Genomic DNA, 20,586 nt, shown 5'->3' with positions numbered 1-20,586 from the left:
CGTAATAGTGCAGCTTAACATAAAGTATAGCGCAAAGAAGCGGCGGGCGACTACCTGGGCCAATTTCTGTGTGCCGCCCCCTAGTGTCACCTTCTCAGCCTGCCCACTGTCCGCTCCCAGTGGCAGCAAATTAAAATAGCCACCACTTAGTGATCGCTTTTGCCGGCTATTTTACTATGTACATGCTGATGTCACAACTGACAGCGGCATTTAACCCCTCCAAGGCCACTCCATATGCAGCAGGATCTCGCAGGCGGCAGCCATTTAACCATCTCAGGGAATGCAGTTATGCCCTCCCCCCCCCCCCCCCCGACCCGCCGATGCATCGGGGTCCCTTGCACTCGCCAGTCCCCCCCCCCCCCCCCCCCGTGACCCTCCAATATGATGGCCCGTCATCTCCCAAGGCGAGCAAGTGCAGTGGCACAACAACTCCCAGCATACCTTCTTGTGCACAAGGAGGTATGCTGGCAATTGTAGTGCACAAGGGGGTATGCTGGGAGTTGTAGAGGGGAATTAAAAAGTGTGAAGAAAAAAAAAAAGTTTTGAAAAATTTTAATTCATAACAAGTTCTAATAATCCTCTCTTTTTCCTTTTTTTTTAAAAAAAAAAAAGTTAAAAGAAGAAACCTATTTGGAATCATTGCATGCATATTTGTTTAAACTTTTTTTTAGTATTTAGTATCAAAATAAAAATGCTGGTATCCTTACATCCCTAGTGTATGGTGACCGGTCTGGATGGAGAGTGATGATTGTTTCCCCTGATTCCCATATGAAAAGGTCTCTGAGTATCCCAGGTGTCTCTTACAGATGGTAAATAGGAGTGTGACCAATATGTCTGCTCCCTACAATACAATGTGTAAATGAAGGCTGATCCCAGGACTCCATAGATACTAAAACTGGTTGATCAGGTTCTGGCGCCATTGTTCTTACTTTGTATATTGTAGGTGGGGGGAGGGCAGACCAATCTGAGGATGGAAAGGTTCTGTCAGACTGGGTGTCTCCAGGTGGGGGGAGCAGACAGCTGTAGCCACCAGAGGGGTATAAGAGACCCCAATGTGGTGAGATGGGGGTCATTCACCAGGAAGGAGCTCACCAGAAGAACAGACTTGGGACAGAGACTGGAGAGAGAGAGCGGAGTGTGAGGAGAGTCCATGTATGGTGACTATAACATCACTCAGGTGAGTGGAGACAGAGAGCGGAGTGTGAGGAGAGTCCATGTATGGTGACTATAACATCACTCAGGTGAGTGGAGATAGAGAGCGGAGTGTGAGGAGAGTCCATGTATGGTGACTATAACATCACTCAGGTGAGTGGAGAGAGAGAGCGGAGTGTGAGGAGAGTCCATGTATGGTCGCTAAAACATCACTCAGGTGAGTGGAGAGAGAGAGTAGAGTGTGAGGAGAGTCCATGTATGGTGACTATAACATCACTCAGGTGAGTGGAGATAGAGAGTGGAGTGTGAGGAGAGTCCATGTATGGTGACTATAACATCACTCAGGTGAGTGGAGTGTGAGGGAAGTCCATGTATGGTGACTATAACATCACTCAGGTGAGTGGAGACAGAGAGCGGAGTGTGAGGAGAGTCCATGTATGGTGACTATAACATCACTCAGGTGAGTGGAGATAGAGAGCGGAGTGTGAGGAGAGTCCATGTATGGTGACTATAACATCACTCAGGTGAGTGGAGACAGAGAGTGGAGTGTGAGGGACGTCAATGTATGGTGACTATAACATCACTCAGGTGAGTGGAGAGAGAGAGCGGAGTGTGAGGAGAGTCCATGTATGGTGACTATAACATCACTCAGGTGAGTGGAGACAGAGAGCGGAGTGTGAGGAGAGTCCATGTATGGTGACTATAACATCACTCAGGTGAGTGGAGAGAGAGAGCGGAGTGTGAGGGAAGTCCATGTATGGTGACTATAACATCACTCAGGTGAGTGGAGAGAGAGAGAGAGAGCGGAGTGTGAGGAGAGTCAATGTATGGTGACTATAACATCACTCAGGTGAGTGGAAGGAGAAGGAATTATAAGACACTGGATAATCTTCTATTGTTCCTGTTTGTGCTGTGTGTACATCTCCTATATCTATAACCTTTTATCATATACATTCTATATATTACAATGATGGCTACTATAACCTATAAGACCCAGTAATATGTGTGTGTGTATCTTAAAATTGGGAATAATCCTTTAGATGACATTGATGGATCAGGGACAGTAGCATTGTCTGGTGTCTGTACAGTAATCTGTAAGACATTGTGTATATATATATATATATATTGTCTGTGCATGTGATAGTATATAACTGCTGGGAGCGAGGACAAGGACCGATCCCCATTGTCCTCACTGACCGCACCACCAGCAAATGGCTGCACAATATTTTCATCATTGATGCAACCCCTTACCTGTATACATAATCCAAAGATTACACAGTATATAGTATATCTCCTGCATATTCCACAGTTGTGATCCAATAGATATCCTCTCTAAGGTTATTTTGTGCACATTTGGCTTCAATAAACACGGTGCTGATCATTTGTTGTCTTTTTTAATGCAGTTTCCTACAAGGTATCAGTCTATTTCTCCATGGAGAAGTGGGAGTATATAGAGGGACACAAGGATCTGTACAAGGATGTCATGGTGGAGGATCAGCGGCCCCTCCTGTCAGCAGGTAAGAGGAGAGGAAACACTGGGGTTATGGATCTCCTGGATCCCTCATCATCTGATCATCACATATATACAGTGTATTCAGTCCCTGTGATTAATTCCTAGATGGATCCAGTAGTAGAACCCTAAAGCAGGTAGTATTAGGTCCTCTTAAAATAATGTGCTGAATGGCAGAGGAGGATGAGGAAAAGACCAATCTATCTTTTTTTTTTTTTTTTAAATTGTCACCAGGTAAAATCTTTGTTATGCAAGAGATACTACCCTAGAATATCTCAATAAATAACCTTATAACCCAGCGATCGATTCCATCAAACTATTCTGATCAGAGAACAGATACAATGCTGGAGCTCTGTGATGTGTAGTATGTGTGCTATTTTTACTAGAACTGTATGACTATGTGGGTGTTACCGGTTGGGGGCGTGTACATAGTCTTGCACTGTCAGCTCTGATTAGAGTCAGGACACGCCCCCAATTGTTGACAGCCACTTGAGTTATACATTTCTGGTAAGAATATCAGAGGAACGGGACATCGCAAACATATAAATATAGGTGATCCAGAATTGTTATTTCATGGCCATTTCATGTATTTGCTAAAGCAGACAGGTCAGGAGGGATGACTAGTCCCCTTTAAGCCAGATCTATGTGACATCTATATATCTGAACAGTTGCCAGGTATTGCTTATTTTCTAGATGTCTGTCTTGAAAATACTTTATTCTAAAAGGGGCAGACTAAATTGTTTTTGTTTTAAGTCAACTGGTGCCAGAAAGGGCCAGAGATTTGTAATTTACTTCTATTAAAATAATCTCGTCTTCCAGTACTTATCAGCTGCTGTATGTCCTGCAGGAAGTGGTGTATTCTCTCCAGTGACAGAGTGCTCTCTGCTGCCATCTCTGTCCATAGCAGTAGTGAATCCCCATAGAAAACCCCCTTCTGCTCTCCAGGCTGGAAAGAATACCACTTCCTGCAGGACATTAAGCAGCTGATAAGTATTGGAAGACTTGAGATTTTTTAATAGACGTAAATTCAAAACGTACATTTTTTTTTGTGAACTACCCCTTTAATACTTGAAAGTGGAATCATCCAAGTACTTGGGGACTGTAAACCATCACCTTGTAGCAGCTATTGAATTTGCTGAGGAGAACCTGACACCTTTCCTGAAATCCATGATGGGGCCTAATTAATTAGCAATACATCTAAATAATTTGGGTTCTGTGTGCTTTTAATGATTGACTGCATGTTCTTACAGGAAGTGAGGTGGTGGTTGAAAAATTTAAAAAAACAAAAAACATACTTACCTAGGCCTGGTCCATCGCTGCAACCCGGCAGCTCCTGTTCAGTCCTCTGTCTCAGCCAATCATTGATTGGCTGAGGGGGAAGTTCCTGTTTCCGAGCTCTTGTCCTGGAAGCAGAAAGAAGAGAAGAGATCGGGGGACGGATCAAAGCTGAATGGAAGCTATGAGGGACCGGGGCTAGGTAAGTATGTTTTTTTTTTCTATTGCACTTGCAGCATATAATTTTTTTTACACAGGGGCTAGAATACTTCTTCAATCAATTTATTTTTGTGTGTAACTAGGAAAAAAAATGAAACTTCTTATCTTGACTTGTTGACTTTTGATACGTGTCTTGGTCAGTATAGAGATTCTTTTGCACACACTTTTTTATCCCCTCAGGTAAAGACTGGATTAAAGGGCCTCACGGAAAACTCCTTTCATCTCCCTATTATGCAGAAGAGAATAAATCACAGATTGACAAAAATACAACTGGACTGGGTGATCCTTCTGCCGGTTCTGAACGTGAGAAACATTTTGAAGATAAATATCATCTTTCCACATACACAAGAACTGATATAGGTAAAAGACCTTTGGAATGTTCAGAATGTGGGAAATGTTTTAAATATGAATCAAGTCTTGTGGAACATCAGCGAGTTCACACAGGAGAGAAACCATATTCATGTTCAGAATGTGCGAAATGTTTTAGCCATAAATCAAGTCTTGTACATCATCTGAGAATTCACACAGGAGAGAAACCATACTCATGTACAGAATGTGGGAAATCTTTTAGTATGAAAGGACATCTTCTTAAACATCAGAAAATTCACACAGGGGAGAAACCATTTTCATGTCCTGAATGCGTGAAGTGTTTTAGTCAGAAAACACGTTTTGTGGAACATTTGAGAACTCACACAGGAGAAAAGCCATTTTCATGCAAAGTATGTGGGAAATGTTATACTCTGAAATCAAGCCTTGCGGACCATATCAAAACTCACAATTCACAAAAGCCATATTCATGTTCAGAATGTGGAAAATGTTTTAGTCTGAAACAGGAGCTTGTTAAACACCAGAGAGCCCACACAGGGGAGAAGCCATTCTCATGTTCAGAATGTGGGAAATGTTTTAGTCTGAAATCAAGTCTTGTTATTCATCAGAAAGATCACACGGGAGAGAAACTATTTTCTTGTTCAGAATGTGGAAAATGTTTTACCAGAAAAACACATCTTGGTAACCATCTGAAAACTCATACAGAAGAGAAGCCGTTTTCATGTTCAGAATGTGGGAAATGTTTTATCCAAAAGGTAACTCTTGTTAATCATTTAAGAACTCACACAGGAGAGAAGCCAAATTCATGTGCTATATGTGGGAAATGTTTTAACAATAAATCAGGCCTTGAGAAACATCAAAGAATTCACACAGGGAAGAAGCCATATTCATGTCCTGAATGTGAGAAATGTTTTATTCAGAAATCGTGTCTTGTAAAACATCTTAGAATTCACACAGGTGAGAAGCCATATTCATGTCCAGAATGTGGGAAGGGGTTTAGTCAGAAACAAAGTCTTGTAAAACATCTGGGAACCCACACAGATCAGAAACAGCTGTAATGGGCAGTACGTGTGGTCTCATATCAGAGAACTCACACAGTAGAAAGTCACTTTAAAGTGTTACAATTTGTTAAAGAGACTAAAGATGAGCAAACCGGGTTCGGGTTCGAGTTTATCCGAACCCGAACTTTCGGCATTTGATTAGTGGTGGCTGCTGAACTTGGATAAAGCCCTGAGGCTATGTGGAAAACATGGATATAGTCATTGATTGTATCTATGTTTTCCAGACAACCTTAGAGCTTTATCCAAGTTCAGCAGCCCCAGCCAATCATATGCCGAATGATCGGGTTCGGATCGACTCGAACCTGAACCTGGTTCGCTCATCTCTATTAAAGACCTTTCAAAAGTTCTGATCCCTTAAAACGACTCTGTACCCACAATCTGACCCCCCAAACCACTTGTACCTTCGGATAGCTGCTTTTAATCCAACATCTGTCCTGGGGTCCGTTCGGCAGGTGATGCAGTTATTGTCCTAAAAAAAAAACAACTTTTAAACTTGCAGCCCCGTGCCCAAGCGAAGTATCTGTGCCCTAACTTTGCACCACCCCTCCGTCCCTCCTCTCCACCCTCTTCATCATTAGGAGTGCCACTGAAACATTTTCTCTATGCTGAACATTGCACAGGTCCTTAACGATCCAGACCATGTGCCGGGGCTGATACAGGTGGGGAATAGGAGGCAATCTTCCTGGAGCATTCCTAATGATGAGGAGAAGCGGGGAGGAGGGACGGAGGGGTGGTGCAGAGTTAGGGCACAGATACTCCCCTTGGGCACGGGGCTGCAAGTGTAAAAGTTGCTTTTTAGGACAATAACTGCATCACCTGCCGAACGGACCCCAGGACAGATCTTGGATTAAAAGCAGCTATCCGAAGGTACAAGCGGTTTTGGGGGGGGGGGGGGTCAGATTGTGGGTACAGAGTCACTTTAAGGTGTCTGTGCTGAGACCCCCACCGATCACGTGATATAGGAAGAAGTGCATGGCTGTGCTCTTCTCTCCCCTGAGCACTGCTCAATCTTACCCATTACAGTAGACTGACTGAGGACCAAGCTGGTGAGAAAAGTGCACAGCCGCCCTCCTCTACCAGTTATGTTTACTGATCGATGGATGTCTCATCATTGAGACCCCCAACTGATCAAAACTTTTGAGATGTCCATGCCCTGGTTGGGCAGTGGATAAGAACAGCAATTCAGAGATATAAAGAAATGTTTTTTTTTTTTCCTTTCATCGCACTATTCTTTTTCTATGTTTAGTATTTTTGGGGGTTTCGTTGTTTTTGTCTTTTCCTTGGTTTGTACTGTTGTTTTGCTATGTTAAGTATTTGGGCTTTATATCCTCATCCATGACTGTCCTGGACAGATTGGTTTTTGTTTTGTTTTTTTTCTTTCATCACCCTATTCTTTTGCTATGTTAAGTATGTTTTTGCCTTTTCCTTTGTTTGCAGGGTTGTTTTGCTGTGTTAAAGAGCTTTTGGACCTTAAACTAACTTGTACCGTATCCACAGGATAAGGAATAGTAAGGAATTGTGAGGAAGTCTGGTCCCGTACCCCCTGGTGATCTCTAGATCGGGCCCGGCTCCTTTCATTCTCTATGGAGCTGCCGGAGAGGGCCAGCACTCAGTTCTTTCCGGCACTTCCAATGTACAGAGTCGCAGGTCACATGCCCAACCCATGCCTATATTCATAACCAAAGAGCAGGGGGGGAGATCACGGAGGTTGGACACTGTTCACAATCTCTTACTTGAAAATCCTCAATAAAAATGTCAACAAAAATAATAGTAAAGCATTAAGCCTGATGTTTTGCCTCCATGGCCGCCTATACGAGCCCTCTTAGTTAGTTTACATTGCTTCATGGTGAGCCGGCGGCTCCAGCTAGCTGTGTAGGTGTATGGCTCCTATCCCCTACCTTTGCTCCCACAAGCCACACTGCCGCATAAGGCTGGAGCTTTATGGCGATTCCCGGTCACATGACCATAAACCAGTGTTGTGCAGCCTGGTCACATGACCCCTTCATTCAGATCCCACCAAGTTCAACACCTGCATGGAGTTTGCTTGGGTTTCCTCCAGGCAGTTTGGTTTATGTCACACTCCAGTACATAGATTGTGAGCCCCAAAGGGGACAGCGATCGACTTCTGTGATGATAATCTCCATACAGGATGTGAGGGCGACCTAGCTGCGTCATCAGCAAATTCCACTGCAATTCCTGTACTGCCAGCTTAAATAGGTTTACATACTCGCAGCAGAATTTTCATCCCGTTGCCAGTATGTAACCCCTGCCCCCCTTAACCCGCCGCGCCCTGGTGAATACTTACTGGTCCATGCTCCGGCCTGCTTCTGTGGCTCCCTGGTGTCCTGCTCATGCAACCAGTGCGCTGTCCTGCCACAACCACTGATTGGCTGAGCGTTACGAAACATTGGAAAACGGGGAATGTACCCTCACAACTGGAACTAGGAGAAGCTATCACTAATACTTACCATGGCTAGAGGCTCCATCACCTATGAGAAGTTTTCTATAAGGTGGGATAGATGGAGTGTTCAGCCTTATGTACACACCAGGGCTCTCAGATCCTCCATCACACTTACTGTACTTACCTGTATGCCAGCTTAGGACAAGCCGGCTGACTATGTGTTTCGTTGTTATCTTGAATTACTGTATGACAGGTATAAGAGCGAGTTGAGTTTTGTCTCTTTGCACTATTCTCCAGGTTACCAGGACTCATCTGATGCTTTACCTATAAGCTTGTCGTTTGTTAAAAACTTTAATAAAAACTATTGAACGAAAGAAAATACAGTACAATCTCTGTATCTTGCAATATGTAAATGGTATCTACAGCTTCTCTATGGATCGCCTTCAGATGCTTTGTGATGATGTGTGCCGTTTTTTTTTTTACGTCTTCGTTTTTATTTCATTATGAGGGCTGTTATAGTGTTTTTATTAGTGTTTATTTTTTTATCTAATAAGAATAAAGAAATAATAAAGAAAAATTGGTGTTATTTTAGCTCATAAAGGCTATGTTCACACAACGTCAACAATATTGAAAAGGCGGCCGATTTTCATATTTTAAAAAACGCCAGTTTTTGCCAAGATTTAAGTGACTGCAATGAATTGAAGTCAATGGGAAGACAGACGTCCAATGCGCACAGTGTATTGAATAACGGACGTTTTTGCCGCGGGTGTCAAAATAATGAACATGATAATTATTTTCGGACGTCTTTTGCAAACAGTGGACGTTTTTTATTTGTAGTTCACACACAGTTTTCCTTTTGTCACCGTTTAACTATTAAAGGGGTACTCCAGCGGGGGGGCACTTTTGCGCTGGGACCGAGGTGGCCGAGGGAAAAGACGCCACTCACCTCCCCGGTTCCAGCGGCCCGAGACCTGACGTGACTCAGTGAAGGAGGCGGGATCTGAGCGGACTTGAAACGGATCCCGCCTCCTTCACTGAGTGGCTGAGCGAACCTGAGATGTCACGTCTCAGGCCCGCGTCAGACACCCGGAAGCGGCCGGGAACCGGAGCGCCGCGATGCGGGACCTGCCGCTGGAACCGGGGAGGTGAGTGGCGTCTTTTCCCTCGGACACCTCATCCCCGGTCCCAGCGCAAAAGTGCCCCCACGCTGGAGTACCCCTTTAAATTCAATGGACATTTCAATTAAGCCGCATCCAAAGGCCAATTAGTAACCAAACTAGTATAATGTACAAACACCCGTCAGTGCACTAAGGGGAGGTCAGGCTGCTAAATAACGTCCGTTAGTTTAGACTCAAAATGACGGACGTAATTTTAAACGGATATGAAAAGGCGTTGTGTGGACATAGCCAAACACTGCGGCCGGGTGTTACTTGAGAGTCAATGGGGAAACATGAAATGCAATAACAATATGCTTTTTTTTTCCAGTTTTGCAAGAATGCCCCAAGCTGAATGTTTGGCATTTTTTTCCACAAACATTGACATTTTTCCCTCTCACAGACTTCTATAGGGAAGTAAAAAGACGCAAAAAAAAAAAGCCACTCTTGACGTTTTTCCACCAGTTCCTCGACAAAAATCCTGGAATCAAATGATAAAGAATCACGACTTGTAAAGAAAAAAAAAAAGCGGGAGCTAAAAATGGCCATAGTAATAGACACTAAGGCTATGTTCACACACACTGTACAAACATCGACTGTAGCTTAGTGCTACCTAAGGCCGGAATCAATGACCAGAGTTAAACAATGGCTGTACGGGGGAACAGCGTGTGATTATAGCCTAAAATAAGAAAATCCCAGAAAAAAAACGAGATAAAAACATCAAAAAGCAGGAAAACTGATGGTAAATTTTTTAGTCATTTTTGTTTTTTTTCAAATACACAGTGTGAACAGAACCTTACACACGAAACATAGGCAAAGGGTTACCCACACTCTGAAGAGTCAGAAGTAATAAAGAGGAGTCCATGACTGCAGGGAATGTCCCGTGTTCTCTATGGAGATGGGGAAGCATGGGACGTGTAAGATGTCTCCCCCCTCCATCCTCCCCTCACATGACTGCAGCCTGAGGCCCCTATTCAGAGAGGAGCTTGTTTCCGGGGGAGCGTGTTGTGCACGGACCGCTGCTTCCTGTCTGTCCTTCCCACATGTTTTGCTGGTGAGAGAAGAGGAAGTGCAGGCGGCAGATGGGGGAAGAGGAGCTGACAGGGACCCCCTCCCATCCTTACTAGAAGCCCCCGGACTGCAGTGACAGGTGGGAGATGTCAGTGAGGAGGAGGAGACAATGGGGACAGCTCTGTCACTGGCCTTACTGCCCACAGCCACCAATCACAGCGCAGCTTTCATTTCTTACCCTGTCACATGACCCCTGAGCTGGGATTGGTTGCTATGGGTGACAGGTAATAAGTCTGTGCAGTGGATATTGTGTATAGTGAGCGGCCATAGAGACCTCCTATGTCCTGCTACATCTGCTGCCTCTTCTATCTGCTGGGGGAGCTGGGTGACAACCAATAGGGCCGCCAGGTGTGCTCACTCACCCAGCTTTCCTGAAGCCCCATTATTCAGTCATCCCTCCTCACAGCCTTATAGGCGTCTACCTGATTTCCATTCAGAGCTGTGGGAAAGCTGAGTGACTGGAGGGTATAATGGCGGCCATTGTCACAGTCACCCAGCTTTGCTGCAGGAATCTGTGAGATGTAGAGTAGACATGTCCGTTGTGTGACATGAGGCCGTGTACAGGGACGGGGTGCTTCTAATTGCTAAGAGAACGTCGGTGGGTAATGAGCAAGAAAGACAAAACCTGCTTTGTACACCGCTACTGCTCATGCTGACATCATACATACATTTACGTATGCTGCATAAGGCTCTATAGTGTGGGGCAGGTATTCAGGCTTAGTGCCTATGGCAGTGTGACCTGTACAGCCTGCGCTGTCACTCTGTATCATCAACGTGCTCCTGTATTAGGAGGATGCGACCTGAGTGTGGTGGCCGAGAATCACATGCCAAAAGAACACTCCAGAGACACCATTACAGGTCTTAACGTAGTGAGCTAGCCAGACCTTCCTCCGGGAAGGAACAACCAAGCCAAGGAATGTCTCCAGTTAAGGAAACCACTGCAGCAAGGTATCCATCCACAGACAGCTGTTTTGGGGTATTTGCCCCTCATCAGTGTGGAGTAGGTTTCTGGTTAGTGGGAGCTAGTAAGTGCATGCAAAAAGGGATGATGGTTGACCTCAAGGAGATCAACCAAAAAAATCACATGCCACCATTACTAGAATTCTTATTTAAAGGGGTTTTCCCCAAGTTCTGTCCCATCCACAGTATCCACAGGTTATAACTAAGGGTAGTATTGCAGAGGCCAATGACGACCCGATCAATACTGTAATATTGTAGGGCCGATCTGCTACCGGGCCTATAGTCGTTTAGCAAGGGCTGCACAAACATCATTAGCGATGTCCGTGTATCCTTTCCCAAACATTTTACATTACCTGTCCACTTTCCCGGTCTGCTCGCTGCAGCTTTAAGGCGGCCTGGCCGCTCAGCAAATCACTGTCCGGGACCGCTACAGCCAGTGATTGGCTGAGCGACCTGTCAGCTCAGGCAGGCCGCTCTGAAGCTTCAGCGAGCGGGACCCGGGGAGAAAGCAGAGGAGGAGGAGACCGGGAACATAGACAGGTAATGTAAACTGTGTGTTGAATCATCAACCATCGGACGTGCATCGCTATTACACGTAGAGATGTGCAGTCGGCAGCCGATGATTCAACTGATTATCACTCAGTGTAATAGGGCCCTAAGAGATCATGGGGGGGGTCTGACGTCAGGCCCCAGCCTCCACATAATAATTGCAGTCGCAGTTTTCATAATACTTCCCCAATTAAAGATGGCTGCAAAACAGCCAAAAAGGATGTTGTGTGAACATAGCCTTAAAGGGAACCAATCACGCCGAAATTGCCCCCATTGATAAGGAAACCTGCTGGTTCATCACCCAGCACGCTTCCCGAACATCCCCCTGTCCCCTCCGTCCCCTCCTTTATTACCCCGCAATCTTACATTTGTGAGGTCCCACGCCGTATGCTAATTAACCCCAAGTAGTCATGGTGGGCTGTACTAGTCATGGTCATGGTCCTGGGCATAGTATTCAGGTCCTGGGTGGCTTCCAGCGCCATAATCACGCCCAGAGGGGCGTGATTCAAAGACCTGCGCTCCGCCAACGACATCTCTGGCTTGCGTTCCACGTCTTTCGCACGCCTCGCGGGAGAAGACGCTGACATACTGCGCGTGCGGAAGACGTCGGCGCGCCGCTGTCATGGAACGCAAGTGCCGCCGACGTGGAACGCAAGCCAGAGATGTCGTTGGCGGAGCGCAGGTCTTTGAATCAAGCCCCTCTGGCCGTAATTATGGCGCTGGAAGCCGCCCAGGACCCGGATAACTACGCCCAGGACCATGACTAGTTCAGCCCACAATGACTACTTGGGGCTGATTAGCATACGGCGCGCGACTTCACAAAGATTGTGTAAGATTGTGGGGTAAAAAAGGAGGGGACGTAGGGGACAGGGGGATGTTCGGGAAGTGTGCTGGGTGATGTACCAGCACGTTTCCTTATCAATGGGGGCAATTTCGGCGTGATTGGTTCCCTTTAAAGAGGTTGTTTACCAGTATTTTTTTTTCTTTTAGATCAACTAGTACCAGCAAGTGCCAGAGATTTGTAATTTACTTTTATTAAAAAAACCTCACGTTTTCTGTACTTATCAGCTACTGTATGTCCTGCAGGAAGTGGTGTATTCTCCCCAGTCTGACACAGTGCTCTCTGCTGCCACCTCTGTCCATGTCAGGAACTGTCCAGAGCAGAGGCTAATGTCCATAGATAACCTCTCCTGCTCTCCAGACCGTAGAGAATACATCACTTCCTGCAGGACATACAGCAGCTTATAGGTACTGGAATCCCCTCCCCAATCCCCTCCATTGTATGCTGGTATCTGTAGTCCTTTATATTTCACAATTAGAGAGAAACGTGTATTGTAAATAAGATTATTAAATATTTAGTTTATAAAACCAACCTTATCTTTCTTATGTCCCATCAAGGATGGAGAAGGAGAGAGAGCAGATGGCGGGAAGGATATTAGACCTCACCCTAGAGATCATCTACTGGATAACTGGAGAGGTGAGAGTCTCACATGACGTCACTTGTATCTCTAGTAATAAAGCAGGTAAATGACGGGAGGGGAAGGATTGTAAACGCCCTATTCCACCGGACGATTATCGTTTGTATAATCGTTAACGTTTAACGATCTCAAACGACCGCTATTGCGAAAGACCTGAAAACGTTCACTCATTTCCATGGAACGATAATCGTTACTTATAATCGTAATTGCGATAGTTTTTTATTCGCTATTTCTTCGCTATTGCGTTCATATCTACTGCGAACGACTGAACAACGTCTTATTCAATGCGAACGATTTGCGAACGAGCAACGATAAAAATAGGTCCAGGTCTTATAAAGCGATCAACGATTTCTCGTTCGGTCGTTAATCGTTTACTGCATTTCCACCGAACAATTATCGTTTAGATTCGAACGATTTAACGATAATCTGAACGATAATCATCCGGTGGAATAGGGCCCTTAGACTCTCTGTAGTGATCAGTGTCTCCATACACAGGATTACACAGTAGTGAAGAAGGGGTCTGGTGAGTGTGTGGCGCCCCCTGGTGTCAGGTCAGGAGGCTGGAGCAGCAGCCAGAGCCCCATCACCGAGCCTCCACATCATTCACTGATACATGAGCAGAAGATCCTAGAACTGACCTCCAGGATGACTGAGCTCCTGACTAGAGAGGTGAGCAATGCTGCTGGGAATGCTGGGACATTATACAATAACACCAAGGGGTGAGGGGTCTGGAGGATAATTGTATCATTGTCTGTGTCAGGTTCCTATAAGGTGTCAGGATGTCACTGTCTATTTCTCCATGGAGGAGTGGGAGTATATAGAAGGACACAAGGATCTGTACAAGGATGTCATGGTGGAGGATCAGCGGCCCCTCACATCACCAGGTAAGAGGAGAGGAAACACTGGGGTTATGGATCTCCTGGATCCCCCATCATCTGATCACCACATATATACAATGTATTCAGTCCCTGTGATTATTTCCTATAGATGGATCCAGTAGTAGAAATCCACCAGAGAGATGTCCCCGTCCTCTATATCCCCAGGAGTGTAAGGAGGAGGAGGAAGAGGAGGAGGAAGATATCCCACTGGATTACCAGGTACATGAAGCTGATGTTTCTGTAAATCCTCTGTAGCTTTATGTAATGAAGCTTCTGCTAACCTTCTCCAGCAGCAGCGCAGTATATACTGTACACCAGTGCTTCTCAATACCATTCCTCAGGCCTCACCAACAGGTCATATTTTGAGGATTTTCTTAGTATTTCAGAGGTGATAGAATTATACTCTGGTATCAGGTATTATCACAGGTGATAGAATTATACTCAGTGCATCAGGTATTATCACAGGTGATAGAATTATACTCAGTGCATCAGGTATTATCACAGGTGATAGAATTATACTCAGGTATCAGGTGTTATCACAGGTGATAGAATTATACTCAGGTATCAGGTGTTATCACAGGTGATAGAATTATACTCAGGTATCAGGTGTTATCACAGGTGATAGAATTATACTCAGGTATCAGGTATTATCACAGGTGATAGAATTATACTCAGGTATCAGGTATTATCACAGGTGATAGAATTGTACTTAGTGCATCAGGTGTTATCACAGGTGATAGAATTATACTCAGTGCATCAGGTGTTATCACAGGTGATAGAATTATACTCAGTGCATCAGGTATTATCACAGGGGATAGTATTATACTCAGTGCATCAGGTGTTATCACAGGTGATAGTATTATACTCAGTGCATCAGGTATTATCACAGGTGATAGAATTGTACTTAGTGCATCAGGTATTATCACAGGTGATAGAATTATACTCAGGTATCCGGTATTATCACAGGTGATAGAATTATACTCAGTATTATCACAGCTATTCTTTGTATGGGATATCATCAAAACATGAAATGTTGGTGGCCATGAGGACTGGAATTGGGAAGCACTGCTCTATATGATCTGGTGTTATCCGTGGTAGTTTGTAGCTACATCATAGTTTCTCTTTGGTTATACCCTGTGTATGTAGATAAGTGTAATGTTCTGCAGTATAAATGATCAACTAAAACAGAGCACAGTGCCACATTGCTTCCTTTGAAAGTGACGGACATTATAATTCTGCTTTAAAAGATCAGAGTATCCTCCTCCTCATGGAGTAACTAGTCATGGGGGCGTTCCCTGGTGGCGGGTCCCCACGTCCTGGCCTTGGTTGATGGATCTCTCCCTGTGCACAGATGTTGACACTTGTCAAGTAAGGCCTTAAGAGCCTTTTACATGGGCCGACTATCGGTCAGGAGTATTGCTTGAAATGCTCCTGCACTGATAATCAGCCCCTAGCAGTGATCAACTGAGGATGGGGTGATTGCCTGATCCTCCTCTGATCGTTCAAAATCTCTCGCCATCGGGGGCCCGTGGGCAAGAATCGTCACATGTAAAAGGGCCCTTATTCACGTCACGTTTCATGCCTCCAAGGCAGAGATATCCACAAAACCTTAAAATCGACTAACCACATATCCGTGCTTGGGTCGGCGTGGGCCCTGTTCACTTCACTGATGTGATTGTATTTGGCTATTGACAACGTATGCATACATTTTCTGCGCACATACATGTTTGGGCCTGGACTGATGAATGCAGCAGTTCAGTTCATGTTAAACGTACACATATTATACTATACTATACATAAAATGATAGGATATACTAGCAACCAATTTTGAGATTTTTCTGACGTATTCGCATCTCGGAGGCATGAAACAAGATGTGAACAAGACCCACAGCAGGCACAGGGAGCGGCGGCTGGGGACCACCATCATGAATAGCTGCTCCTTTCCCTGACTCGGTATGATTGTACTTCAGGGGGTGGCTCTCTTACGGTAGGGAGCTGGTTCATACCATCTAGGAGGGTTTTGACCTTTATCCAAATATAGAAGAAACTAAGGCGCCTCTTTGTTTTTCCTTAGCTCTATAATGTGGGATCTTTACAGGAAATGAAAAGCGAGCTTGAAAACCCGGTATCGGTGTCCATACGTGGTAAGATGGCCTCTCCTATATGTTGTTTTTTCTTCTGTCCTTATCATTTGCTGAGTTTACTTTAGACCTTCTTTTTACCTTCCAGTTTGTCATAAGCCGATACACTTCTTAGCCACATTTTGTTCCCAACATAGAATGGGAATCTGTAAGCTCCACCATAGGGATAGCTTATTGGGTACAAAAATATACTGCACCTCTCCTGGAGCTGATGGTAGTTGCCAAACATTAAATAGCTATTTTATTTCTCAGCTGGGTGTCAAGAAGGCGGGGCTGTTCTGTTTAAGTGTCTCAACCTAGCATGCCCCTTGGCTTACCCTTACCTTCGAGCTGTCATTGACATCAAGCAGGGCTCTACATCCATCAAGTATGTCCTGGGAGGTAATGGTCTGCAAGGGTGTGGCACTTAGACAGCTTGGCCCCTCCTTCTTGACACTTGGCTGAGAAATTAAACGACAATTTTATACATTTGCCGACCACCATCAGCTCCGGCATAGGTATACCTCAACAGCTATCCAAAGGTGTCTGCAGCTCCAAGCAGCAAATAGAGCCAACAGATTCCCTTGCAACTTTCTTGGCTCAGTTAGGATCACTAATATATATATATTTCTAGGTGAAGTGTCAGAATGTCATTTCTAAGTTGAAAAACCTTCACCCAAACTGGAGACAAGAGTGGTGCTGTCTCTGGCAGTGGCCATGTTTTTGTAGCGCTGGATAACCTCTTTAAAGGGAACCTGTCACCCCCCGTACCGGGGTGACAGGTTCCCGACCCCCCGTTAGAGACCCCTATACTTACCTCATCCCGCCGGGTCCCGCTTTTGGATTCGGTCGGGTCCCGGAGATCTCAGCCGCTGCAGCCCGGCGCGCGCGCTGAGAGATGAGTCCAACACCCATAGAGAATGACAGGAGAGTCCAGCGCTCTGTCATTCTCTATGAGCGTTGGACTCATCTGTCAGCGCGCGCGCCGGGCTGCAGCGGCTGAGATCTCCGGGACCCGACCGAATCCAGAAGCGGGACCCGGCGGGATGAGGTAAGTATAGGGGTCTCTAACGGGGGGTCGGGAGCCTGTCACCCCGGCACGGGGGGTGACAGGTTCCCTTTAAGGGCCTCTTACACATTAGTAAATAATTGGCGCTATGCAACGTGGGACTAGTCGACGATCTTGTGTGTATGGACTTCTACTCTGACAGATGGTGTCAGGACAAAGAAAGATTACGCTTGTTGGATCTCAGTTACAATTTTGTTTTTAGGGAGATAAGTTGTCACCAGAGCTGCTCTCTCAGCCAAGCCAAATGTTCATGTATATAGGGGGGGGGGGTAGGAACGGGAGTCTACCCAGTGCTGCCCATCATTACTGATGGTGGGTTATGGCTTATCCCCTGGAGTGTGCACCCATGTTTGATAAGCTACCTACTATACCAGTGCTGCCCTACACATAGGATATGTATATAGTAATTTTATGGTGGCGATATTGGTGGTGTTATTGAGGTACTAGGTAGTGGTCACCTTGTGGCAGTGTATATTGCCAATCTTGGTCTTTTTGCAGTGGTTTTTATTTACTAGCATTATGGTAATGTTATTTAATAACTAGAAATCTCTTATATATTTGAATTTTTATATAATAATTTGATAATATCCATTGTGTTTCTTTTTCTAGGTGAAGACTGGATGGGAGGCTTCTACGGCCATCTCCATTTATCTCCCTATTATGAAGGAGAAGACGATGAACCGCAGACTGGCAATAACAGAGGTGGGCCCGGACTGGGTAAAACTTTAGCGATTTCTGAAAGGCCTCAACAAATGTGCCCCGAGGAGAACTCATGTTCAGAATGTGAGAAAAATGTCAGTCCAAAAGCAAACCTTGCGAAACATCATAGAAGGCGTACAGGAGAGGAGACCTTTTCATGTCTGGATTGTGGAAAATGTTTTTTTAAGAAATCAAGGCTTGTTAGACACCAGAGAACTCACACAGGAGAGAAGCCATATTCATGCTCAGAATGTGGAAAATGTTTTAGTATGAAATCAGATGTTATTAAACATAAGAGAACTCACACAGGGGAGAAGCCGTTTTCATGTTCAGACTGTGGGAAAAGCTTTTGTCTAAAATCGGGGCTTCATAACCATCAGAGATTGCACACAGGAGAGAAACCATTTTCCTGTTCAGAATGTGGAAAATGTTTTGCGAGTAAAGTAAATCTTGGCAAACATGTGAAAACTCACACAGGGGAAAAACCATGTTCATGCTCAGAATGTGGGAAATCTTTTAGTGATAAGTCAAGTCTTCTTAAACATCAGAGAGTTCACACAGGAGAGAAGCGGTTTTCTTGCTCAGAGTGTGGAAAATGTTTTACCTATAAATCCAATCTTGCTGTCCATCTAAAGACTCACACTCAAGAGAAGCCATTTCCATGCCCTGAGTGCAAGAAGTGTTTTAGTCAGAAGTCAAGCCTTGTGGACCATCTGAGAATTCACACAGGAGAGAAGCCATTTTCATGTTCACAATGTGAGAAGTGTTTTAGTCAGAAATCGAGCCTTGTGGACCATATGAGGACTCACACGGGGGAAACGCCATATTCATGTACAGTATGTGGGAAGTATTTAAAGTATAAATCGAGTCTCATGGAACATCTAAAGATTCACACAGGACAGAAGCCAAATCTGTGTACAGTATGTGGGAAATGTTTTAGCCATAAATCAAGTCTTTGGAAGCATTTAAGAACTCACACAGGGAAGGAATAATATTCGTGTGAAGTGTATGGGAAATGTTTTATCCAGATATCAGATCCTGTGGGACTCGGGAGAGAAGACATTATAATGTTGGAAATCCAGCAGGTGTAACGTTGGATTGCATGGGATGCCATCTTATATATATCTTACATGCCTAACCCCATTGCTTGCATGGCATGTAGCCCAACATTTTTTTTATGTGAAATCAAATTATTTATAATTTGTAATCTTTATTTATATCTTGCTTGATTTTTGAATGATATGTAGTCGCATTGTGGAACTGTGAAAATCACATGATCCATCGACATTTTAATTAAATGCAAATGATACATAATACTAAACTCCATGTATTCAGTATAAGCAGCATGCACAGAAATACACTACACATCTTGGCTAGAGATGAGTGAACTTTGAGCATGCTGGAGTCCATCCGAACCCGATCGTTCAGCATTTGATTAGCGGTGGCTGCTGAAGTTGGATAAAGCCCTGAGGCTATGTGGAAAACATGGATATAGTCATTGGCTGTATCCATGTTTTCCAGACAACCTTAGAGCTTTATCCAAGTTCATCAGCCCCAGCTAATCAAATGCCGAACGATCGGGTTTGGATGGACTTGAGCATGCTCGAGGTTTGCTCATCTCTAATCTTGGCACATATTATCAATGGAGTTATTAACCCCTTCACACCAGCCATACCGCTCTTTATGTCAGTTGTGTGGAGCGGGCTCAGATTCAAAGATGGATTTGATTGACAGCCGGGCAAAACCACCTGCTGCCCCGCTCTCACCTTGGTGGAGAACCACAGCGATCAATAACTTTTATAACTTTTTTTTTATTTAAAATTACACTAACCAAGCTTTTTGTACTAGGCTACTGTGTGTAATGTGTCTGCGCCGTCTTCACCACCGTCCGATATTTTTAACTTGTGCGGTGAAGGTGCTATGAGATTGACTGCAAAGTGGAGCTCGTACCTCACAAATGACAGATCTCAAAAAGACAGTGTTGAGCTCACTAGACATGGTAGCCTAGAACAAGAAGCTTGGCCTTGTCATTGCACCTACACCGCTTCCGATTGCTCCGGCGCATGTGCAGTTTTATAACCAGGGATGAATAAAATAAATACAACCTGGGCAGAACTAAAGACAAGGGAGTCTCAGGGAAGGAGGAGAGGCATGGACGCCCTAGGCAACACTTCATTGCCACTGCTGTTCATGAAGACAAGAATATTGTTTTACCCCAACCACATTAGGTGGGAAAACTTGCAAAGTCAGCAGTGTATCAAATGCTTAAAGGGGTTGACCAGCGAAAACATTTTTTCTTTCAAATGATCTGATATCAGAAAGTTATATAGATTTGTAATTTACTTCTATTTAAAAATCTCAAGTCTTCCCATACTTATCAGCTGCTGTATGTCCTGCAGGAAGTGTTGTTTTATTTACATTCGGAAACAGTTCTCTCTGCTAACATCTCTGGCTGAGACAGGAACTGTTCAGAGCAGGAGAGGTTTTCTATGGGGATTTGCTGCTGCTCTTGACAGTTCCTGACTTGGCCAGAGATGTCAGCAGAGAGCACTTTTTTCTGAATGTAAATAAAACAACACTTCCTGCAGGACATACATCAGCTGATAAGTATGGGAAGACTTGAGATTTTTAAAAAGAAGTAAATTATTAATCTATATAACTTT

The 20,586-nt window shown here is 44.6% G+C and overlaps 1 protein-coding gene across 1 annotated transcript in view; it reads left to right on the top strand.

The window, feature by feature from the left end:
- LOC138767433 (zinc finger protein 658B-like) overlaps positions 1-20,586 on the top strand; it is a 46,047-nt gene that overhangs the window by 10,969 nt on the left and 14,492 nt on the right. Inside the window, exons 3-6 of the mRNA XM_069944936.1 lie at positions 4,572-5,410; positions 11,446-11,455; positions 18,129-18,366; positions 18,451-18,910. Coding sequence (XP_069801037.1) covers positions 4,572-5,410; positions 11,446-11,455; positions 18,129-18,366; positions 18,451-18,910 — 1,547 coding nt within the window. The remainder of the gene's footprint in view (positions 1-4,571; positions 5,411-11,445; positions 11,456-18,128; positions 18,367-18,450; positions 18,911-20,586) is intronic.

This window comes from Dendropsophus ebraccatus, chromosome 11 (assembly GCF_027789765.1).
Source record: "Dendropsophus ebraccatus isolate aDenEbr1 chromosome 11, aDenEbr1.pat, whole genome shotgun sequence".
Classification (NCBI taxonomy): domain Eukaryota; kingdom Metazoa; phylum Chordata; class Amphibia; order Anura; family Hylidae; genus Dendropsophus; species Dendropsophus ebraccatus.
The sequence above is the reverse complement of the archived record's forward strand: the minus strand, read 5'-3'. Positions and strand labels throughout refer to the sequence as shown.